We start from the raw sequence: 25,072 nt of genomic DNA on the forward strand, positions 1-25,072 counted from the left end.
TATTTGAAACGTTAGATTGGTTCATGACATTTACTTTTTGAAGATAATTTCATTTAAATGTTGACCGCGGCTGCGTCTTAGGTGGTCCATTCGGAAAGTCCAATTTTGGGCAACTTTTTCGAGCATTTCGGCCGGAATAGCCCGAATTTCTTCGGAAATGTTGTCTTCCAAAGCTGGAATAGTTGCTGGCTTATTTCTGTAGACTTTAGACTTGACGTAGCCCCACAAAAAATAGTCTAAAGGCGTTAAATCGCATGATCTTGGTGGCCAACTTACGGGTCCATTTCTTGAGATGAATTGTTCTCCGAAGTTTTCCCTCAAAATGGCCATAGAATCGCGAGCTGTGTGGCATGTAGCGCCATCTTGTTGAAACCACATGTCAACCAAGTTCAGTTCTTCCATTTTTGGCAACAAAAAGTTTGTTAGCATCGAACGATAGCGATCGCCATTCACCGTAACGTTGCGTCCAACAGCATCTTTGAAAAAATACGGTCCAATGATTCCACCAGCGTACAAACCACACCAAACAGTGCATTTTTCGGGATGCATGGGCAGTTCTTGAACGGCTTCTGGTTGCTCTTCACCCCAAATGCGGCAATTTTGCTTATTTACGTAGCCATTCAACCAGAAATGAGCCTCATCGCTGAACAAAATTTGTCGATAAAAAAGCGGATTTCACATTTCGAACCGAACACTGATTTTGGTAATAAAATTCAATGATTTGCAAGCGTTGCTCGTTAGTAAGTCTATTCATGATGAAATGTCAAAGCATACTGAGCATCTTTCTCTTTGACACCATGTCTGAAATCCCACGTGATCTGTCAAATACTAATGCATGAAAATCCTAACCTCAAAAAAATCACCCGTTATAATCGGTTGTAACTGTATTGTTGTACAGGGTATACAAAAGAGCTTTACTCCACAAAAAAGTTCACATTGCGCATGTCACCTTTGGCGCGAGAAGGGAAGCTTCCGCTCTACAAGTGCTGCCTATCCTAACATGGCTTTACAACTGCTGCATGCATACATACATACATATACGGTAGATTTTCGTATGCCGTATGTATGTATGTGCATAATTTATGCGCAGTTTTGCCGAGCGTTCAAATGAAAACAGAACGTTGCACAACAAATACATGCATATGTATGTAGGCGCGTACAAACGAGCATGTACGAGTTGAGAGCTGGATATAAACAAACGAAACATTTTGAGTTTTCCATTTGAGCCAATTTCAAAATCAAAAACAACGACGACCACAGACACGACGAAGCTGAAAGAGGAAGAGCACGAAAGCACAAGTCAAAACAAAGTCCAGTTGGCGGAGGAGGCCGCGGCAAAGGTATAAATAACGGCAAAAGTGGCCACAGCAGCAACACAGAAATTCTTGTATACATTTTTCACACGTCGTCCCGCACGCCAACGATAACGACGCCTCGCGGACGGAAAATTCGCGCTGTTGATCAAGTGGATATTGGGGAAGGAAATCTCCAAGTGCTGCTGTGCTGTTTGCTCCGTGATTTGCAACGCAAAATGCAAATATAATTATCGTAGAGCAACAAAAAAAAAATAAAATAAAAAAAACGAAAAAGTGAAAACGTGAAAAAGGCAAAGAAACAGTTTTTTTACAGAATTTTTAAATAAATACAGTGAGGAGTTGAATTGAAACTGAAACGGAAAGAGTGTACGCATAAATAATTGGTGAGTAATCGGAAATTTCTTTCGCAAAATGCTTTCTGCGCGATTTTCATACACAACAAATTAATGTTAAACAAAAACAAGCTCCACAAAGAATTTCCTGCACGCACGGAGCGCCTGAGCTTGAAAACAAAGGATTTTTATCGATTTTCATGACTAATTTTGCCTAAAATCCTGCCGTCATGGTGTCCCTACGCAGTTCCTGCTGCTGAAAGTTACGCTTTGTATCTACCACATAATTGTGCAGTTGCGTGTACGCCTACTCCGCCATTGGTGTGAGGCAACGTTGTAAATACATATATACGAGTATGCGTGCGTGCGTGTGTGTGTGTTGAAGAACCTACGGTAATGTCAGTGCATATACTTCAAAGTGGGCCACTGGACTCCGTGCTGAGGCAGGCGGCCGAGTGAAATATTTGTATGAATATGTATACGTAACGGCTCATTTGATAAAAATAACTTCTTTTAATCGCGCATAAGAAAAATATATTTTCGTAACAAGGATATTTTGTGCCATATCGACAGACTGCTGAGGTTTTTGTTAAATAATAATAATTGCTCATTTCCTTATGCCTGTGTTCTTGACGCCATATTTTCTTGTTGTTGTAGGAAATTGGCATACTAACACATTGAAATAGTCGCACTGCATTTTAAACACATACATACATACACATATAGGCGTTCGCAAGAGTGTAAATAGGCGCAGGCATTTGTGTCGCAGCCTATATACTCTGACATGCAAACACACACTAAACTAGTACATCTTCCATGGCTCATTTGTGGCAGCAGAAATTCGGTTAATCCTCCATCGTCATTGATATTGAATTCAGTTACACAAATGCAAGCTTAGTCTAGTTTCTCGTGTGTGTGCGTGCGTACGCGCCATGGGATATGCTTCACTGTTGGCACTAGAAGCGCTGTTAAGTGGAGCACACACTGTTTGCATTGACAAGTCGCTTCGGCTTGAGCTGCAAACGCCACACTTACATACAGTGTGTGTACAGCGCGTGTGAAAGCATGAATGAAGCAAGTTTGTCTTTTTGTAATTTATTTACCAGTTTCTATGTTTAGCTCTCAAACGCCTACGCCTCTCACAATCTCTTACCAAGTAAAGAGCCACTCACAAACACATACATACATATCTATTGGTATAAACAAGTACTTGTTAATTGGAAATATTTCTAACTGTGAATGCAATGAATTGAGTAATTCAATAAATTTCGTAAATGAAAATAGTACTACGGCTCCAATTGTTGCCCCAGCAGGAGGTTTATTTAAGTATTTCCAAAATGTAATCAAGCCATGGGAGTTTTTCTATAAGAAAATTCATAATTTTTGAATTGTTTCGAGTCTGAAGTATTCAAAGCTGACTTTTCACGACTAATCCTGGAGGAAGGATGGTTCAGAACATACACTTTACTTTCACAAGCGATTGTGTAGAGTGAGAAAGTAAATTAAGGTCGAAGGTCAAGTAATTTGTTTTTTGTTTTTCTTTGTATTAGGAAGAAACTTCGAAAGCCGGAATGCGAAACTTTAATCGCTAAACCTAACCCACTCCCAACTCAAGACTCTGCCACGTAAACGCCTGATTAAGCATTACTTCGTGGGAGTGACAAGGTTTTTAGGTTTCCTCTGTGGCACAGACTGACTGACGCCTAACCTTTTGTACCAGTCTCAGTTCTATCATAATTGAAGCTGTCACTTCGCTAACATCTTTCCACTTATTAGAGGACTGACACATACATAAGTGCAGTCAAGTGCAGTCTTCAACCAATTGTAGTTTCAAATCCCTCTCTTACATTAAAAAATCGAGTGCAGTGAAAAAATACATTTCAGAGTCTTCCATGGACACCGTACACATTGGACAATGCGGACTATCGCCATGATGGACTTTGTGAAGATATCTTTTATAGCACCCATGTCCACTTAGTATTTGGATCAGATGGAAATTCTGGCCCCATGTTGTCTAATACTATTCGAATAAACGTAGTAGAACGACTATTCGAATAGTTGCTCGGCTACGAGTATATGAATAAATGAAAATTATTTGAAATCCCAGCAGCTTTAATTTTTGTTATTTTAAAGAAAATTAATGAACTTGTACTATTCGAATAGTCGATGTCGTACGATCATCCGGATACTGCAAACCGAATATTATTATTCGAATAATGCCTTTTCCGGTTAGTTAATTAGTAGAATACCATTAGCTCTAATACATACAGCATTTATTGGTCTGGTATATGCTAGACATAAAACGTTTGGTCCCGTATTGAGGTCGCATACTATATTACGTTCTTTTGCGAACTCACCGGTTGGAATGCACGCAGCTTCTTATTTGTTAGAGGTTTGACTTGTCACTCGCCAGGGTTTGGCGAGTTCCTATATTAGTTCTACATTTCGGGAACTCATCAATTTTTAACAGACATTTTTCCAAAGAAATTATAGGTCATTTGCGTTTACTTTTTATTTATAAGAGATGATACATTTTGGAAAAATGCCAGAGACTTGCTGAAATGATGATTAATGCCTTGGAAAACAATTGTCTACACACATACATATGTATGTATATCATATGAGAGATGGTTGAACATGAATTGAAAAAATATTACAATGAATGAATATAATTTGTTTCGTGCTTATTAATAGTATACTCGGAAGCTTTCAAGCAGCGTGAGTAACAAGCGTCTGCAATATGGTGAAATTATTAATTTTGCATTGAAGCACGTCCTTATATGCATATGTTTATGCCAATACTGTAACGGCAGAAGACATGAAGTTCTCAGCAGTTGACGCGGAGAGCTATCAAAGGGCCGCTGGCCGCGACGTATGGCGCCTAGTCACCGATACTTTCTTAACCGCATTTCCCCATAGTCATATCAACATTCCTCATAGTACATATGTATATTCGTGTGTGCAACCTACAGTTATCGAAAATAATTAAATTTACGTGTACTGCCTTCCACGTGCTTCTACGTATGAGGCCATGCAATTGTTGCTCAACTTTATTGGCTGCAAATATTTCAACTGGATTCGCACATGCATTTTCGGTTTGCGCATTTTCCAACCGAAAATCAAACAAATAATTGTAAAATAAAAACTATTCGATTATACGTCGCGCCAACACTTTCGCAATGTATCCAAAAATACCTTCGCTTTTCGGCGCACTAGTGGACTCATTCAAACGCTGCATTCCAACGCATTATTTATACGCAAGTACATACATACGAACACTTCTGCTCAAATATAAACATTCTCGGCCAAAAATGAGTTCGTAGTGGTTGTGGACACTTGCCACGGCGGCAGTGTTTTATGCTTCAAAACACCTTACCAAATAGCCAGACGCAAACAAACACAAACACTTTCTGTTTCTGTTCTGTTTCTGTTTGTTTGTATCTTCGTCTTCATTTTAATTCAATGTAAAAATCTAAATAATTTGAAGTAATTGAAAGAATTTAAATTTGTACTAGATCTTGAATCAATTTACATTTGTAGTCTTATAGCAGTTCGTGGCTGTCAGATAGGGAATGTAATTTCAAATGCTGATGTGGTTGCTACCCAGGGGTAGGGTAGTGGTCTTCCAGAAGTAACATGAAGAGATGTTTTAATAAGTTTTTACCACAACTTTGGGTCGTTATGGTAAATAATGTCACATTGGAAGAAGTGGGAAGTGAAGCAAATAAATGGATTGAAATCGTTCCATATCTTTGCTCAGTCCCCATTCATCGACTTAATTGAGCTCAAACTTCTCAATACTATATACATATAATAAAGATTTGCAATTTCCTTTAATATTTAATGTTCGTTTTTTCCCGAACTCAGACCTTCCTTACTCGCTCCACCTGCCCGTATACACTGTGAAGTAATCATACTCACACACACATACATATGTACATATGTAAGTGCCCTGAGCTGCATGTATACGTGTGTATCGGGCTGTCGCTATTAGGGGCCGCTATCTGAAGTTGCACAATTTCTATTTTTAATTCAAACAGAATCTAGCGGTCAACGCTTACAATGCGAGTTTTAGCAAGCGACAAGTTTATTGTCTAAATGAAATCAAATTGTGTGGTAGGTGAGAACTTGAACATTAAAATAAAAATGAGTGCAAATAATTTTCGTATATAAGTGTATTGTTGTTATTGTGAAGTGCATTTAAAGAAAATCTAATGCAAAGTTTGACATGATTCAGTTCCACGGTTTTCATGACGAGAGATTTATCATAGTTAACATTTCTTATTTTTTATGTTAATTGAAGGTAACTCAGTGATAATATCCCCGGTTAGTGACCCCTTGTAAAATTGTTTGTGTCATCAAGCAATCATGACAGCTGATAACGTTAATCAATTTTCTAACCTCAAATTTGTTATCAATTGTCATGTCCTCTCTTATCATTTCAGAATATACCCATAAACAAATATTGAACTATTGAGTAATTTATGTAACCGCTTTTTGTAGTCAAAAAACATATTGTCATTAAGTAGATTCATTGATACAGATTAATCAAGTGGGTAAAGTATTGCTTTGATATAAGTTAACACGATTTAAGTTTTATATGTACATTATCCAATATATGATAACCAACATCAGTTATATATTAAAGTACGTTTCTAAGTGTTTGGTTCGTTCAAAATCTCCAATATTGATCAGCAGTCTGTTAGCATCCATAACACATCGAACTGACGCTAACATCATCTATACTATTATAGTGTTCTACGTCCTCATCGAATAAATAATACACTGCTATAGTTAATAAAATCTATCAGAAAATATCTTTACCTACTACACTTAACTTGTTACTTCAACTGTCTTATACTATGTTTACATATAACATTGATTATCTCCATTTACGAGCTCAACTCGATAATCTGTAATTAAGAAACGAGATTTCCAATACAAAATTCCTCTCTGGATAATCCAAAAAAAAATTATATCATTTCATACAACTATAATTTTGCGAAGGAGAGGAGAAATGTCAAATGAAATTTAAGTAAAAATGGCCGACAGCGAGATAAATATGTGTAATACAACAACAAATGCAACACATTTGACAAATGATAATCTCATTTAGCTTATGTGTAAACGGTTAGATTATTGAACGAGCTTAGAACGAGATTATTTTCATATGTAAACATACTATTAGGCCGTTATATAATTATTATAATACGTAAGTAGTAAGTATTTTTACATTCCAAGCGATATAGTGACATGCAAAAAACAAAAACAAATCTTGAACAATACACAGCTCATAAGATTCTTAAAATTCTGGCATTTAAGCAAGCCAAACCTGACCATCTTTCAGTGCAGTTCCTTCGTTAGTCCGCAAGTCGGCAGCCACATGTGATAACTATTTTCTTAATTAGACTCGATCGTAAAAGGGATATTACATATATTTCAAATAGCTCAATCAGACTGTAAAATCGAGTTCAAATAACAAACCAAATCAGTCTTATCATACTACAACCTCATATTGATCAGAGCAGCAAATATCTTTATATGAATAAGTACAAATACTTTGCTTAGCTGAGTGCTTAGTGGTTAGGTAGAGAAATAGATAAAAATCCGCCAAATGCTTTCATGATCCCGCTCGACTTTAATTTACATTTTGTTTGATTACCAAGCCAGATAGTATCTTTAAACCACCAGATATGCGTGATGATTGCCGTATAAATCGGAAATGAGTAGAGGAAAAATAAATGCCCATTTATTTACATATTATACCAAGGAGGTAATAGGTATGACTTATAAATTACTCATCCTTAGTAATATATATGTATGTATAGTGTATAATTATACACATATAATTGCTGTATATATGTATATATGAAGGTTTAAGCGCCTTAAGACTATTGTTGCCATAAAGATTTAGTCAAATCCGAATTTTAACTATCATTTAACCATTCATCATAGCACATAAAAGTATATGATTTAAGTGAATTAGTACTAAGCTTAGACGTTAACATAAAATCATCGACTTATGTGTACGAATATGTATGTATTAGGGTAGGTCAAATCGGTATCATGAAAATTATAAGAAAACTGCCATAAGAAACTAATGACTTAAGGGCCGAGATCTGCCTAAGTTTTTCGAAAAACTGATATTAAAAGAGCTTAAAAACACACATTTTGTTGTAAGCTCTACCTCATATACCACCGATTTCGTCCGATAGAATATTACGAAAACAATTATTAGTTTTATTTTGAATGATTAATTTGAGTAATTTTGGAAAATATTATAGAGGAATAGTTCGAATAATGCAAAAATTTGATACTTTCTGAAAAAATGCGTTGTTTGTTCGCTTGAATCTCGCTTAGAACTTTATTTCTATTTTGAACCGTAGAGATTTCAAAACAATCTCAGTATTTTCTATTTGTATGTATTTTCAGGTTTGTATTTTCTATGATAAATTAAATTAATTTCTTTTTTTTTCATTTCTTTTAAATAGCGAATACGCTTTTGAATAGCTTGCTTTTCTCTCCGAAAAACGAAGTTGTATGCTAGTTACACTACCTTAATTGACTTACTCTAATGTACATATGTATGTATTTATTGTATAATGTTTACATGGGTGTATATCTATTAGAGCTCTTGGTATTCGACTAATCGACTAACCGAATTAACCGGATAGGGCATTATTCGAATAATAATATTCGGTTTGCACTATTCGGATAGTCGTCAGCCATCGACTATTCGATTAACCGCTCATTTTCGACTATTCGGTTAACCGTTCGTTGTCGACTATTCGAATAGTGCAAGTTCATTAATTTTCTTATTTTTATTGAAAAAAGTGAAACATTAAAACTAACAAAAAACTCGCTATTTTTTTATGACTTTCATACCAAAACTGTTGTTGTTTCACATGCAAAATTAAAATATGACTGATACAACACTGTGTGGTATGTATCTTGAGTTCGCTATTCTATACCCCTACCCACTTGCTGCCGATTTTTTTCGGTTTTTTGCGGTATATGCCTAGTACTGCAGTAACCGGTTACTTTTTGGAACCGGTTTTTTTTGGGACACACTCGTGACAGTGTGGGCGGTCGGTGGGTGGGGCTTTAGGGCATTTTGGGGCAAACCTTCGACGAGTGGCTAGTCGGTTTTCTGTGAAGAACCGGTTTTTTTGGGTCGGTCAGTGGTCGGTTTTGCTCGTGCCCTTCTGCCCGAACACTTCTCAACCGATTTATACCGCACATTGTATATATCTGGAAAATGCGGACATATATCTGGAAAATCAAAGGCTTTTAGACTGCAATTTTCATTTATTCGAATAGTGACAGCATAACGGAACATTGCGACTAACCGAATAGTGCTAACCGGTTAATATTCGTACGAACGGTTACAAACCGGATATTCGAATAATCGGTTTTCAGGTTAATCGAATAATTTTAAGAGCCCTAATATCTATATATATATATGTATATGTCTGTACATATAGAATAATAATTGTCCACTAATTTTTAACTCACATAATAAAACAAATGATATCCTTTGTTTTAACCATACAAAAGCATAAATACATAGTATGTACGTACATATGAACGATTATAAACAACTCTTAGCATATAATGCATTAAACATTCTACATATTTGTAAACACTCTGTTGACGAGTAAATAGATTTTTGTACAAAGAACAACATGAAAACCAGGAATTTAATGTATCGGGATAGGTGATTTCAGTCAGTTTGAACTCATAGTGGTCACAATGTGTCTAGAGTTAAATTTGCCAAGTATTTTATAAAATTGTAATCATATAAAAAAGTATTATTACATGAGCCACGGTTCGATCTCTGCTCCAAAAATCGATTTTATAAAATATACGAATGGTCATCTATAAAACAAGATCAGTCGTTATGAGTACATACAAAATATATTGGTGCATCCATTTGTCGCTCTTCAAGGAAAACAGAAGAACAGAGGGCGCTTGTACGCTTTATTTTCTGACAAAGAGATGAATATCATAACTTACATAAGTAGCTCAGTGCCAAGGTCACTTGGTTAGCTATTTATTAGTCGACCACTTTGCTCGATTTTCTATTATCAGAAAGAGACTGCTTTAAATTGTAGGCGTGTAATTGATGACTTGGTATATAAAATAGTTAATGGAAAACTCGATAAATATAAATAAATAAAACTGTATAAAAATATGTTAACCCACATCGTATTGATTTTTTGAAATTGTCGTTTACAAACGAGCGGAAATTAGCTAACATTTAAAATGATCCTGGTATTTAAACAATCAATCAGCAATCACTAATGTGATTGTGGGATTTTGGAAAGCCGATCGATGAAGTTACTACTCCAACCTAAGAAGTTTCTCTTCAAAGTAAATATATTTCATATTTCAAAAGACTTTTTCACTTTTCCTCACAACTCGGAAATAAATCAAATGAAACCAAGAAGAACCAACACTCTTATTATATACACATTTAATAGATTAAGTGCAAGTCTCTCTTTAAGAAAACAAAATGGGTTGGGTGAGGCATTGCATCACGAAAGAGTGGGAAATATTAAAAAAAACTTGGAAATGAAAGTCAAAGTATTTAGAAAATTGCAAGACTTATTAGAAAATCTTCAAAAATTGTGAATCAAACCCTTTAAATACAAAAAACTCATTGCAAATGGGATAGGGCTCACAATACTGCAAGCAAAGGCGTCGGCTCTTACATGTAATTAGTTTCTTAATAATAAAATAGACAATTTAATCTGATCTTCTCAATCTCCGGCCCTCATTACAATAGAGAACATGTGTAGAATTTAAGCTTATATGACAGATCATATGAAAGGTCAAAGTTTTATCTTCAAAAATTAAAAAAAAAAACTAAGTTATATCGAAAATTATTTGACCGCTTATAACATCTGTCATATAAGCTTCACCGAAAAGTTTTATACATCAATTAATTATGGGAAAATGTAGATTTTATCCGTATATAGCTGTATTGTGTAATTAATAGTAATTATTAAAAAAAGCTTTTTTTCGAACTTCAAAGTCTTTGGAGACTAACTTCGAACAACGAAGAATGGAATTTTTTTACTTATATCTCAATTTCTCGGAAAAAAATAATTTTGTCCAATACCGAGTGGTGTCCAGTGTAATCACACATATTGTTAGAATTTTTCAGTGGTTCGGATAGACGTTTTTTTAAGGTTTTTATTCTCAACAGCGGCTGTTTTCTTTTTATTGTCCAGCACTGTATATGCATATATAGAATCACTAACCAAATACAAATTATCTACAGTACGAAAAGTCGGATGTAAATATGCGATATCAATCGGATTACTTGCTTCTAAACATGGAATCATAAATTGTGCTAAGTGCAGTGGAATTAGTGAAAATCCTTTCAACAGTTGTACGAAATCACACCCAAATCCCCGAAAAATTTGTACGCATTCGCCACACTATGCAGCGATTCGAGTCAATATTATTGATAAGAGCCTTAATTTTGGCATTTATATATTTATATGAGTAATTTTCGATACGCCCAGGCATATGTGCATATGTATATGGCAATAAATATTTGTACATACATGCATACATACATACATATGTATGAACTGACATGAATATATCCGTTTGTATATTTCACTATAAATGCTAAAAGTAGCCGCAAATATTTATTCATATTTACTCTGCTTATCATAATTATAACTGTCAAATATGTTTCCCTGATTTCAAGCGATCAATGTCGTCAACGATGAAGCGGTCAAGCCACAAATAGCCGCAAATTTACTAGCTTATATGCGAACTTGTCTATGAATCCACATACAAACATACATACATATGTATTTTTATAGATACACGAGCATATATATACATGTATATACATACAGCAAGTACATATATAGGCAGGTGCATATGACTGACTGTTGTATACGGTTTCGCTCGCCGAGCCAAAATATCAGCCGAAAAATTGTGCTAATTGGAAAATGTCACAGAGGCTTTGGGAATATAAGAGATTTGGGCACTTGGCTCACACTTGTGGACGACACAAAAACTGGTGTTTATTTTAAAAATTGGAATTATCTGTGCTGATAATTTAATTATGGTACACTGCGACGGTATTAGCATATGGCAGCTATTGTCCATGTGCATATATATATATACAATAACAATATTTACACACATACAATATTTTTAAAATTATTTATCATACAAACGAATAAATGAAAATGATATTTACTATTTTACATGACAATCATATTTAAATTTGTATTTATGTACGTTACATATGTTGAGAACTGCTAAGATATGGAAAAACAACCCGAGCTCAAACCATATTCAAATGAAAATATTTACTCTTAGAGTCAATAAAGGATTTAGATTAAATTAAATAATTGTATATTCGGAAATAGTCTTCATCCAAGTACAGTGTCGGAAAAATATATGAAAGAAACACACTCTTCCATGACTCACAGACGACGAATACAATATTAAGAAAATAAAAGTATAGGAGACATATAAGGAAGGGCTAAGTTCGGGTGTAACCGAACATTAGGAAACACATATTAGGAAACAATAATCATTATACATACATATATAGTATATGGAGGCTGGCTAATTCAGATTCCAACTATTTTTGCCATCTAGCTACACTCGATCCAATATTATATGCTCACTAAATTTGCTGATATATCTCACATATTAACCGATATATAGGGTTTAAAGTCCATTGTAAGTTGGAAACCCTAATATTAGGTATATGGGAGCTAGGTGAAGTTATGACCCGATTTTACTAATTTTTGTCACGGAGACATATTATTAGAAAAAAAATATTCGCTCTGAATTTCTTCAAAATATCTGAGAGACTTATTTATATTTTCGTTAAAAATATATTAGAAGCTCTGAGCTACTCATGTTCGATATATGGTGCCTTGAAAACTTATGGTCCGATATCTTTACTAGTGCTTGCTTTATATATTGTAAAGTAATCGATTCAGATCGACTTCACAGTTCTGGTATATGGAAAGTAGGCGTGGTTGTCAACCGATTTGGCTCAAAAAATATCATTGGGATGCCAGGAAAATGATATGAACCGAATTTTATTAAAATTGGTCGAGTAGTTTCGGAGATATGGTTTTTGACCCATTAGTGGGCGGAATTTTGTATACCAATTTGAGTGCAGCTCTTCTGCACCATACATCAGCTCTTCTGAACCACCATGAAATTTCTGGTTTCTAGTGTTTTTCCTTAGTGAATTAAAGCATTTTTAGCAGTTTTCAACATAACCTTTGTATGGGAGGTGGGCGTAGGTATAATTCGATTTCTTCCGTTAACTATATAATGAAGTGGCTAAATGAAACGACTGTAAAGAATTTGGTTGATATAGCTTTAGTAGTTTACGAGATATGTACAAAACTATTCATGTCTTAGTTATGGCACTTTATATGTTTTCGCCATTTTGTGGGCGTGGCAATGGTCAGATTTCAATACTAATCTCCTCAGGGTGCTAAGGAATATGTGTAGCAAGTTTTATTCAGATATCTCAATTTTTACTCAAGTTATCGCTTGCACGGACATACGGACGGGCAGACATCCGGATCTCCACACCACTCGTCATCCTGATCATGTATATGTATATAACCCCATATCTAACTATTTTATTTCTGGGTGACACAAACAACCGTTATATGAACAAAACTATTATACTCTCTTTAGCAACTTTGTAGCGAATCACCTTTTTCAAGAGAGCCACTACGGTGACAGTTATTTTAGGGCTCGTGTTATCTGAAATAAAATTATATGCGGGATTTTATTTATATAATATTTTCTAGTAAAATACGTATAATTTTTGCTTTAGATGAAATTTTCTAAAAAGGACGGGCAACCAAAACAAAATCAAGTTTTGACCGAATGGCAGTAAGTTTAAAAAGCAAGTTGCCATAATAACGGAAATAGCCATAACCAAATACACTTCCTCAAAGAATTCTCCAAAGCCTAGAAACTTATTTATATTTAGTAGAGACTGGCGAATTCAGAAGAGCTATGAACCAGAGACATTTCTTCTACTATACATGTGCTGAACTTCCATTACTTGAAGCCTCTCTAACTTGAAGTTTTTTTGTTGACTTAGGTGTTTCGAGGTAGGGAAGTTGAACTGTATGTAGTTGGTAGGCCCCTTACTCTCGAGTCATTAATTTTCGTATTTATGAAGGAGTCCTATCAGGTAGAAATTTACTTTACTTTATATTTCTTCACACAACTAAACGAGGTTTCTTCCATATTAACATAAGATCATCGACTTGATCATCAATACTGACAACATATTCTCTCAAGGCTCAAGTCTGTAGATTCTGTAATTATTTCCAACACTGTAAGTAAGCTGTACCTACTATATGTATGTGTGCTTGGTATTTTTTCCCAGCAAAGAGGCATTTACAGAGCACTCGTTCTTTATCAGAGCATTTCCTTGAGTGCGTGCAGCCGCCGCCTTAATAGTGAAGTTAATTACTAACGGATATATATAACCGCATACATATGTACACTTACTCATGAGTATAATTCCATGCGTACAAGTATGTACGTTGCGTATATTTATATGTATGTGTTTACAATTACAATTTAACAATTACATTTTTTATATCTCCAACCTCATGCCATGATTTCATATTTAACGTAGTACAATTTTGCTTTGGTTGCAAATAAAAAAAATTATAAATATAGTTGTATGTATGTGCACTCATTTATATAGATATGTGTTGTATATTTGAACCCTTTAAGTTTTCATTGTTTACATACGTTATCTCGGTTGGCCGCCTGCATTTAAATTGAAAGTTTGTTTTTGGCCCGTTGCTGATTACGTTTGCGGACCTACAAAATAGAGAGTTAATTCTTTATCTATGTACATATGTGTATCAATATAAATATTCTGGTTGTTGCAGATAATTGCGTACAATAAATTTATTGGCAGTCATGCGAAATTCTATACAAATAAAGCAAGCCCTTCCTTCCTATAGTTTACCACTGCTTTTATGGTGCCGTTGTTATTGTTTGTTACTGTTGATTTTACTGTATGAAGGTTTCCTCGCCCATCGGCGCAATGCCGTTGATAATACAAAAACGAAACTTTACTATGGATCTTTTGAAGGCGTCCAATCGAACAATTCTGGAAGACTGGTTTTCAAAAACTTTATATTGTTGCTATTTTTTGTGTACCTGCGATCTTTCGGTTAATATTTTTATATGCAAGTTTTCGCATTTCCGAATTTAGGCAGATCTGACGAACAATATTGGTACTATACAAAGTCAGATTCCAGCCGTTAGGTTTTGAAGTATAGCCTATTTATACATGCCTGTAATATATCCAAATATCCTCAAATGTGTTAATCGCATAAAGTTGTATGTATTCTGTAATTTTGTTTGTAGCAGTTTACAATTGTTGGCTCTTGACGTATGTACCACATAATTTATGCAATCCATAAGTGTAATATCATATATTTTTTCATATCCATACGATATAGAGGCACTCTTTTAAAATTATTCGAAAGTAAAATTATAAATTTTGTATTATGCCCTGGTTGAAAAGTTCGATTTATGGAACGAAATTTGTATGAAACTTGCTTTCTATTCTCAATTCAAGAGTTCGAGTTAGTGAGATCTTCAAGTTGTAAAAGTTCGAGTTATGGAAGTTCAACTGTACATATTTGATTTACCTTCCCTCAATACTAGATTTTCCGTGTACTATCGAAGTATTTTTGGTTGATAATGAATGCAAGAGCTTTATTTGGAAACGTCATGGTAAATGAGTTACCAACGGCTGAGTTTTCGCAATTTTTTGAATAAAAACAGCATCAAATACTCTTTAAATATATATCTTCGATATGCTGAATTGTTTAAATGAAATATACATTCATTGTATATACTTAAAAAAATTATAAAATACCCTTTTCTTGAAGGTTCGAACCCCTTAAATGTTTCGGACTCTATAAGTTCTCCTTCCTGTACCTGTACCGCCAAATGATTTCCGCCGAGTTAGCTAAATCATATCTAAAATGGATATGGAAGGTCAAGGGTCAGTAAACTGTTCATACGCCTACATATTTTACTTAACGATCCGACAACAAAAGCCGGAGATATAAAGAAAAAGAAATGAAGAAATTGATTGATTGAAACAGCCTTCGAATAAAAACATTAAGTACAGGATGAATGGAAGTTCGGCGAGAGGGCCTAACATACAATAAAGAAGTGGTTATTACTTTATTATACAAATTGTGAAATAATGACACACGTGAATAAAAAAGTACTTACCAATAAGAATATAATTGAATATTATTAAATACTTTTACAGTTTTGCTAGCAAGTGTGTCATACGAGTCTCGGGGGCTTTAGGAGAATATACATAGTCAAATTGTTAATTTGTACGAACAACAAATATGAATGCAAGAACAATAGCGTTTGTTGTGCATACATAGGCCAAGAAAATGTAAAAAAACAGCAACAATAACAAATGCAAATATACGGCAATTTATGTATGTATGTATGTATGTATGATTGAACATTTAAGAAGCAATAGTAAGTTGTTAGGTTCGACAGTTTTACCGCTACTTTGTCAAGAGCATATTGTTAATGTGATGTCATAACAGTAGAGGATTTTCACATTGGCAGTGAATATTCTCTACACATAGCAATGTATGTATGTATATGCAAGTTAGCGTCCATGTACATAGATTCGAGTATGTGCGTACTTTTGCGTGCAAATGTATGTGTATATGCGGTCGCACCATCGCGAAAGCAGCGAAGTTATGTTTGCCGAGAACTCGCGCCTCCTGAGGGTGGCATATCGGCATTCAGCATTCGCAATAATCGCTAGAACCATTAACGGATCGCAGTCGAAGTTTTGAACTTGTATCGAATGGATCGGCACTCCGACTGAGGGGCAATTCATACTGCTCGCTCGAAATGAAATAAGAACATTTCCGCGTATTTTCAAACTCTAGATGAAGTGCGGTCGATAAGTAAAATCGTGTTTTGCAAAAGCCAATTTTAACGAACTTTTGGTGCAATAAAAACTTGAATTTGTCATTTACAACAAACAACATATATGTACATATGTATGTATGTATACGAGTGTGCACGCGTGCATAGGAGTTGAACGACATACAAACGTGATTCTTTAATAAAACAGTAAATTGTGAGTGATAAATATTATGAATAATACGCGCACTAATTTAATTTAGAATATAATATTCCTGCGAAGAAACTATAAAAATATACAGTTATAACGGGAATAAAGTGATTGACTTATGTATAGTATATAATACAATAATTATTGCATATTTATATTTAGAATAAGAAAAAGAATTAATAACTTAAAATTTGCGAGTTAATTACACAAATTAATGTTTAAAGGTAAGAAATAAATTTTGTGGGCACATGATTACCTCCTCGAAAGAAAAGTCGATGATATCAGCTGTAATTACAATTATACAGTTAATATTATCGACATGTGGTTAGGAGGTTCCTAATAGGTCTACCTACAAGTACCGTATATAACATGAAGTCTTTGAATAAGTACACATATAATATGAAAAGAAAGAGAGTCAGAGTAGGCAGAGATCTCAAGAACTATAGTCAAGCCTTGGAAACATTTCACTAGAAAGATTACACACTTCGTTTACAACACCACCAAAATTCGACAAATTTAGAAGAGCTTCCCAAATTTCTTTCAGATTTTGATCAAAGTCACAATTCTTATCAAGCCAGCAAGCATTAATGTGATAAAATTGATAAAATTAAATTAGAAAGCCACATGCATAAGGTCCGCTACTTATGCATATGTAATAAAACTATATGTAGTTATATAGCATAATTCATCTTCTAAAGCAGATTTTCCCCAATTCCAAACACTTCTCAATCGAATACCGAAATTTGCTATACAATATTTCAAATCAAAAGTAAAAAACTTACTCATAAAAATAGGACATAATATATGAAAATTCAAAAGGTCATAGAAGAGTATCTTGTAGAGTTGATCTGATATTAGTCTATTTCAATATACTAGTACCCATGTCTAAGAAGATATCTCTTGATTACATGCAGTCTGCTTATGTTTCTTTAACACAAATATTTATACTCTCGCAACAAATGTTGCTAAAGTGAGTATTATAGTTTTGTTCACATAACGGTTGTTTGTAACACCCAAAACTAAACGAGTTAGATATAGGGTTATATATACCAAAGTGATCAGGGCGAAGAGCGGAGTTCAAATCCGAATGTCTGTCTGTCCGTCCGTCCGTCCATCCGTCCGTCTGTGCAAGCTGTAACTTGAGTAAAAATTAAGATATCTTGATGAAACTTTGCACACTTATTTCTTGGCACCATAGGAAGGTTGCTTTCGAAAATGAGAAAAATCGGACCACTGCCACGCCCACAAAATGGCGAAAACCGAAAACACATAAAGTTCCATAACTAAGCCATAAATAAAGCTATGGAAATAAAATTTGGTATGAAGGATCGCACTATGAAGGGGCTTATTTGGATGTGGGCGTGGCCCCGCCCCCTACTAAGTTTTTTGTACATATCTCGCAAACCAATAGAGCTATATAAACCAAATTTTCTGCAGTCGTTTTTTTAGCCACTTTCTAATACCACTTTCCAATGTCCAAAAATGAAAGAAATCGGATCATAACCACGCCCACCTCTCATACAAAAGTTAGGTTGAAAATTACTAAAAGTGGGTTAACTCACTAACGAAAAACGTCAGAAACACTAAATTTCACATAAGAAATGGCAGATGAAAGCTACACTCAGATTTTTTTACAAAATGGAAAATGGACGTGGCATCGCCCACTTATGGGTCAAAAACCATATCTCAGGAACTACTCGACCGATTTCAATGAAACTTGGTTTGTAATAGTTTCCTGACATCCCAATGATATGTTGTGAAAATAGGCCAAATCGCTTCACAACCACGCCTACTTACTATATACCAGAACTTTGAAGTGGATCTGAATCGGTTACTTTACAAAATATAAAGTAAGTAGTAGTGAAGATATCGGTGCAGAACTTTGCACAAATACTATGTTAATAGTGTGGCAGCCCCATTCTAAAAATCGCTGAAATCGGACCATAGGTTTTTAAGGCCCCATATATCAAACACAAGGACCTCGGTGCTTCTAACCTAATATTATGGTTTCCAACTTTCAATGGACTTTATACAATATATATGACGAATATGTGGGTAAAATTGTGTATTATATAATATTAATAAAGTTAAATAAATAAATTGCGAGAGTATAAAATGTTCGGTTACACCCGAACTTAGCCCTTCCTTACTTGTTTTATTTTTTAATTGGAAGCTTCAAATATCCATGAGTTTTGGTGCTACAAATAATGAACTTCATTTATGACGAGAATTGTGTTTTTCACAAAAAATGGTAACTAGTAAATAAAATTCAACTTCAACTCTTGTTAAAATAAACATTTTTCAGTTTAGTTTAGTAAGTATTTACTTGAACTTAAGTCAACGTACCGTAGAATAATTTCCACTTATAAACAAATGTCTTGAAAATAAGCAATTTACCATTTTAGGCGACATTTTTCATTTGTTTCACATGTCAAAATAATTAAACAAGCACACTTGTTCGTTCATAACATCGTTTGTATATAAATGGGAGACAAATTAGCAAATATTTGAATTAAGCTAGATACCAAGAACAAGTTAATACACGATTCACCATTCTGTGGGCGAATTGGCCGCCTTTCTTTAAACTTAATTCATGTTAATTATACTGAATATTATAGTACTTAGTATTTTTACAAAGCCTAGTTTTAACTCCATGATAATTAGTCAATCTCCGAACATTATATGCAGTCACCATTTAGAAGAAGGAAGATGTGCCAAATTGGTATGAGTATCTATCTTTTACGATCGTAGCGAATTATTTTTATCGTGTTATTTGAGGTTAATATTGCTATCATATCCAAGCGCATGTATTTATAACAGTAAATGTTACGTTCTTAAGTTTATTGCCATGACACCGTAGAGTGTTTCCCATTTGATTAAACTGATAGTGTTTGTTAAATCTGCCGTCATTTTTTAAATATTTCGAGATAACAAACTTGAACTTATGCGAATCTCCTCATTTAAAATTAAATTTATCAGCGATTGTCAAGAACCATTTTGTCTTTCAAAGAGATTTCTTCAACCATTTCATATTAATTTACAACAAAAAAAAACAAAAAACGTCTGTGCTTTACATAAACAAAATGTCAACCGCAAAATGATAGTGCTAAACCATTAATTAGTAATCACACGATTAAAAGTATTAATTAACTATTGAAGCATGTGTCAATTGATAGAATATATGTATATGTGTTATATATGTTTAACAATATTAGTATTTATGTATGTGTAAATTTGTAAAGATAAAGCCAAATTATTTCGGTCAATTAATCAAAAGTGTCATACTATCAAGCACGACTATTTTTTTTTTTTGATTATCACTTTATTTTATTTTTTTTTTTTCATAAATAATAAATAAATTTGTGATTACTTGATAATAAATTTATTGAGCTCAGATGTAAATCTCAGTCATATTTTGCTATATGTACAAGTATTTCGCGAAATTTAGAAAAGTTAAATTAATTCTAGTATTCAATAATTCTAATTTTAAGATTTAGACTATACTTATAATTGAGAATATACAATAATACATACATACTTATCACCACACAAACAGAACTTAATTGAGCGCTGCTGATTTTTCAGATACCACTGTTAAAGCAAGATTATACGCCTTTGATGGTTTACCAAATAAACCAACAAAATAATTCACATTTAAAGCTCTTTAACATTGAATTTTTCTAATCAACTTTGTCTCACTAAAGGACATAACGAACACTAGAGCGTGGTGTTGAATCGGTTCGCCACTGCGTATACTTATTGTTTATTCGACGTAAACATTGGATTGCTACACATCGTATTCTATGTCGATTTCTGGATACGGTTTAAACCACAGTTTGTATAATCCTTTTGATGCAAACACAAGTACCCCTTATGCATCAGCGTAAGTTAAGATTATAAAGCAGTCTTATCGGCAAAAGAATCTCCGATGGAAGATTATGGCCACTTCCTTAAACACTTTTATTCAATTATTTATAATTGATAAAAATTATAAGATAAAGAACATTCTTACATATCCCAGAACAATATAATCAAAAAACGAAGTCCATCCTTACATAAATTGTGAAATATCCGCACTATACTCAGTAGAAATCGATACAGCGGCTAAGCCTAACGAAGTTCCTGCCTGATTTCTATAAAAAATTGTTTATAAAAAGTATCCCCATTGAAATCTACTTTTATTCTACACAGCTGCTTTGTAGTCTCCACGGTTAAATATTGAATTTTCAAACAAGAAAGGATATTCTCAAATATAAATCACTTTTATTAGACAAATGTATCAATGAAAACACAAAAAAAAAAAGTTGGTGCTAAACCTATTGTTTGTGAAATATTTTGAATACCTATTAATCATATTATACAAATTATTCACATACCAACAGACTTTGATTCGCCATTTCTCTGTTCAGTATGTTTTAGTTCTGTTTTCTTGTCAACAATTTTTATGTAAAAGCAGTTTTCCAGTGGAATTTGATACGTGTGTGTTCGAAGAGTGTGAGGGATATGTATTATTTCAACTCAATTTGAATTCTGACGAAATAAGGAACCAATAAGGAAATAAGGAATTTTTGGAACCAAATTTTATTTGTAATTTTATAATTCACATACATATATATATTTCTATACATAATTTTCTAATAATCTGCACATTCTCTTGACTCCATTACAGAATATCACCTTGAATTATGTGAATAATCACTGCCTCGACCTCCAATTAAGAACTTTCACCAGGACTACAACCGTCAAGTATTATTTGTAACCTTCCACCTTGAAACCGAGCCTCAAACTAAGAATTGAGATAAATAAAAGGATATAAGAGGGAAAACATTGACTCAGCGGAGGTAGTATTTTTCAAGCCATCAACGGCGCAGCAGCACTTCTCGTCCTCTAATTAGCGGTCGCGTATTGAAATGGTATTGCCATTTGGATTGGCCTCTGACGGTCATAACGTAGCTGGCAACCAAAGCATGGTAACCCCCACAGCCCCACCTGCATTCCTAATGCACGGCCACACAAACGTCTCCACTGTTGTGCCTGTAATTCCAAGTCCCTACATTGATTTCATCGTCGTCAATGGCGATGATCGCTACATGATACGCTGCGAACGCAAGGCAGTACTGGAGAATAGCGTCGAGTTAGCGAAGCTGATACGAGCCGGCCCAAATAGTGGCCGCAAGGGTGATAATCACTTTCAAATCTCCAATGTGGACAAGAACGACTTTGAGCTGGTCATACGATTTCTGGAGACCAAGTTCGTGCGATATCGCGATCATTTGCACATACTGAAAATACTTGAGTTGGCCGATCGCTTCAATTGTCCCGATCTGGTGAGTAACTCCAATCACTTCCACTCTACTGTGTTCAACAAAAACTCTTTCGTTTCTTTGCTCTCGTACAGGTGATCCACTGCATACGTGACTTGGACCTGCAACTGACGAGCGCAGTAGTGATCGACATCTTTCGTTCGCTGTGGTTCTACCAAAGCATTTCTGTGCCAAACCAACACCAACTGGGTGCCGTCATTACCACACAGGAAAGCGCTGCCAACAAGAAAGCAAAACGTAAAACACCCAACCCACAAACAACCAGCAATGCCAGTGGCGGAACGGCTGCTGGTGCGGGCGACAATTCGAATGCCGGCACAGAGTCAAGTCCGCATCCCAATCCCTTCACAGCAGAGGAGTTTGGCATGGCTTTGCTTAACAACTCGCTACAACTGATCGACATGCATGCCCAATTGGTGTTGACCAAACAGCAAATCAACGAATTACGTTTTGAGGAACTCGAAATGATCGCGAAACGTGAGGCACTGCAACTCAGCTCCGAGCTGGTGCTCTTCAACTGTTTGGCGGACTGGAGTGTAGCCGAGTGTCAACGCAAGAAGCTCGATGCAACGGCAGAGAACAGACGACGTGTGCTCGGACCTCTATGTTACGCACCGCGTTATTTGCTCATGAATATAAATGAATTCCGCAAGGCGTGTGACCGCGTGGAGCTACTGGATCCAGTGGAAGTATCGCTCGTAAGTGACGCTATAGAAGGTAATTAACTATCTGGCTTTATACGCATAATTTTACTAAATAATATACAAATTTATCACCCGTTTAGGCAAGAAGCTGAAAAATCTGACACCAGAACAGAGTCAGTTGCTGGAAAAGTTTCGAACGCCACGTCCGGAATTCCCAAAAATGCCAATACACCTTAGCGATCGCACAAACCCGAAGAACTACCCGAAGAAAATGCGGCGTGCAGAAAAAGGTGCTTCCGGTGAAGATGGTTGTTGGAGTAATTTCGGCATGAACTGTTTGGCCGTATTCGCATGCATTTTCGACTAAGTGTAGTGCAGTTAAATAGCGACTTAGAGAACTCATGCTACCAATCAAGTTTTGTAAAAATTGAATTTTCCGAACAAATTCCCACCACTGCAATTGATTTAGAAGGCGGGGCTGGGGTTAATACTTTGAAGAAAAATAAGATTCTTTCGAGAGAACCATGGTGCAACGTAATGCTTTTACGTGATGACCTATTGCACTAGAGGCAACCTTAACCTGAACATTTTGCGCATCGTTGCGGTTATGAACTCGTGTAACCACATAATAACGATTCAACAAAAAGTTATCGTTTCAGTAGTATAAGTCAAGTTGATGCTTACAGATACATAATATAAATAGAGGATACGCGATATATGTACATATATATGTGAATGTGCATGCATTTGTTAGTGAAAGCAACGGAGACTACTCCAAAGCAAACAAGAATGAGTAGATTAAGTTTTTATACTGACACACAATATGCCGTGCGAATTTCCCAGTGAAACCCACACCAAAATATATGTAGTTGTACCACTATACGTGTATATAACTTATATATTTCGTTACATATGCTTTGCAGTTATGCCTGAACCTAAGGTGTGTAATTGGAATGGATAGGTGAACGTTTCATTTGGTAGCTGTCAATTGTGGCTGGAAACGTCGTTGAAACTAACCTTAAATATATTTAGATATAAATATTGAATAGACATAATTATATATATTTTATGCCAATTTACGTTATTTTAAGTAAGTTTTTGCTAGTCAATGTAGCCATACAATTTGTTTATAGAAAATTTGTTCAAAGAATATTAGCCTAATTGAGAAGGAATCTAAGTACAATACATTCACGCATCGTCTACATACACACACACACACACACACACACACATACGTATTTACATGTGAACAAACACAACGTTAGCTTTAATGTTCATTCAACACACATTTTAACATAATATGGAGTCCAAACACATGTTTTAATTGGAGTCGAGATAAGGTTGGAAGGCTGCAAGCTTTTTCATATTTACACACAAAATACATGACATTATAGAAAAATTTATGCAAGTTTTAATTAATTTTAACGAATGAACGGAGGATTTAATGTGTGAAACGATTGTTATATTTTTTATTTTAAAGTTTCAAGCAAGCAAACTGCAAACTGAAAAGCGGAATATTTTAAACGGTGTACATCGTCGAAAATCTCAATGATTGCATGTAAATTATGAGATCGCTAGATTAAATTATATCGAAACTGATACGAATGCATGAATATAATTTTATAAAATAAATTACACATATAACGATATTCTTAAATTATAACTTCAGTTGCATGCTTCTCTGCATAATAAATCTCTCATAAATTAAATTTTGGAGAAATATAATGCAATCATTGAACAAGTAACTGGAATTTGCATTAAAAAACTGACATATATTGTATCATACACCTTAACTGAACTACAGATGTATACAGAAATAAATATACGCAACCGTTTGAATAAAAATCTTTGAAAGTATTTTCATTTTTACTTTGAAGGCGGTGAGGAAGGATATAGAGCATAAGTATACTGTTTTTTCATCGACAGTTATCTACAACATATCCCTAGATAGTCCAGTTTATGTAGCCTGAGCAGACCTGAATTCATCTCCGGTCAAGATTGTCATTTATTCAAAATAATTTGAAGCGATTTAGGTTACAATAACCGCAACATTTTACCACTTACCACTTGAAATCTATCCCAGTAAGGTGCGACTACCTGAAACTGCAATGCAGTAGGCGAAAAAATTTTAAGCGGTAACATCTCTTAACGGATAAATAAAATTCAACTTTTTGGAAGCATTTAACTGATACTGATCTATTATCAGGGATTATTTATATTTACTAAACCCTCAGTCAATTTGCATTGTATTCTGTTGGACTTCAAAATGAGGATTTTATTATAACAT

At 34.7% G+C, this 25,072-nt stretch overlaps 1 protein-coding gene across 4 annotated transcripts; it reads left to right on the plus strand.

Moving 5' to 3' along the window:
• The first annotated feature begins 1,188 nt into the window (after positions 1-1,188).
• LOC105211564 (uncharacterized) lies at positions 1,189-24,630 on the plus strand. 4 transcript variants are annotated; one of them, XM_011183070.3, is made up of 4 exons: positions 1,189-1,699; positions 21,487-22,144; positions 22,216-22,858; positions 22,926-24,630. In XM_011183070.3, the coding sequence occupies exons 2-4, from the start codon at positions 21,728-21,730 to the stop codon at positions 23,150-23,152; spliced, it is 1,287 nt and encodes a 428-aa protein (XP_011181372.2). In that variant the 5' UTR covers positions 1,189-1,699; positions 21,487-21,727; the 3' UTR covers positions 23,153-24,630. The 4 variants fall into 4 exon arrangements, with proteins under 4 accessions (XP_011181372.2, XP_011181373.2, XP_054085038.1 ...); XM_011183071.3 differs by lacking the exon at positions 1,189-1,699 and adding an exon at positions 16,502-16,823; XM_054229063.1 differs by lacking the exon at positions 1,189-1,699 and adding an exon at positions 16,966-17,041.
• The last annotated feature ends 442 nt before the right edge of the window (positions 24,631-25,072 follow it).

This window comes from Zeugodacus cucurbitae, chromosome 4, assembly GCF_028554725.1.
Source record: "Zeugodacus cucurbitae isolate PBARC_wt_2022May chromosome 4, idZeuCucr1.2, whole genome shotgun sequence".
NCBI lineage: Eukaryota > Metazoa > Arthropoda > Insecta > Diptera > Tephritidae > Zeugodacus > Zeugodacus cucurbitae.

Excerpts from the sequence above, each read along its gene's own strand:
- LOC105211564 (XM_011183070.3), top strand. The coding sequence starts at position 21,728 with ATGGTATTGCCATTTGGATTGGCCTCTGACGGTCATAACGTAGCTGGC. Across the intron at positions 22,145-22,215 it reads GCTTCAATTGTCCCGATCTG|GTGATCCACTGCATACGTGA; the intron begins GTGAGTAACTCC and ends GCTCTCGTACAG. Across the intron at positions 22,859-22,925 it reads CGTAAGTGACGCTATAGAAG|GCAAGAAGCTGAAAAATCTG; the intron begins GTAATTAACTAT and ends TCACCCGTTTAG.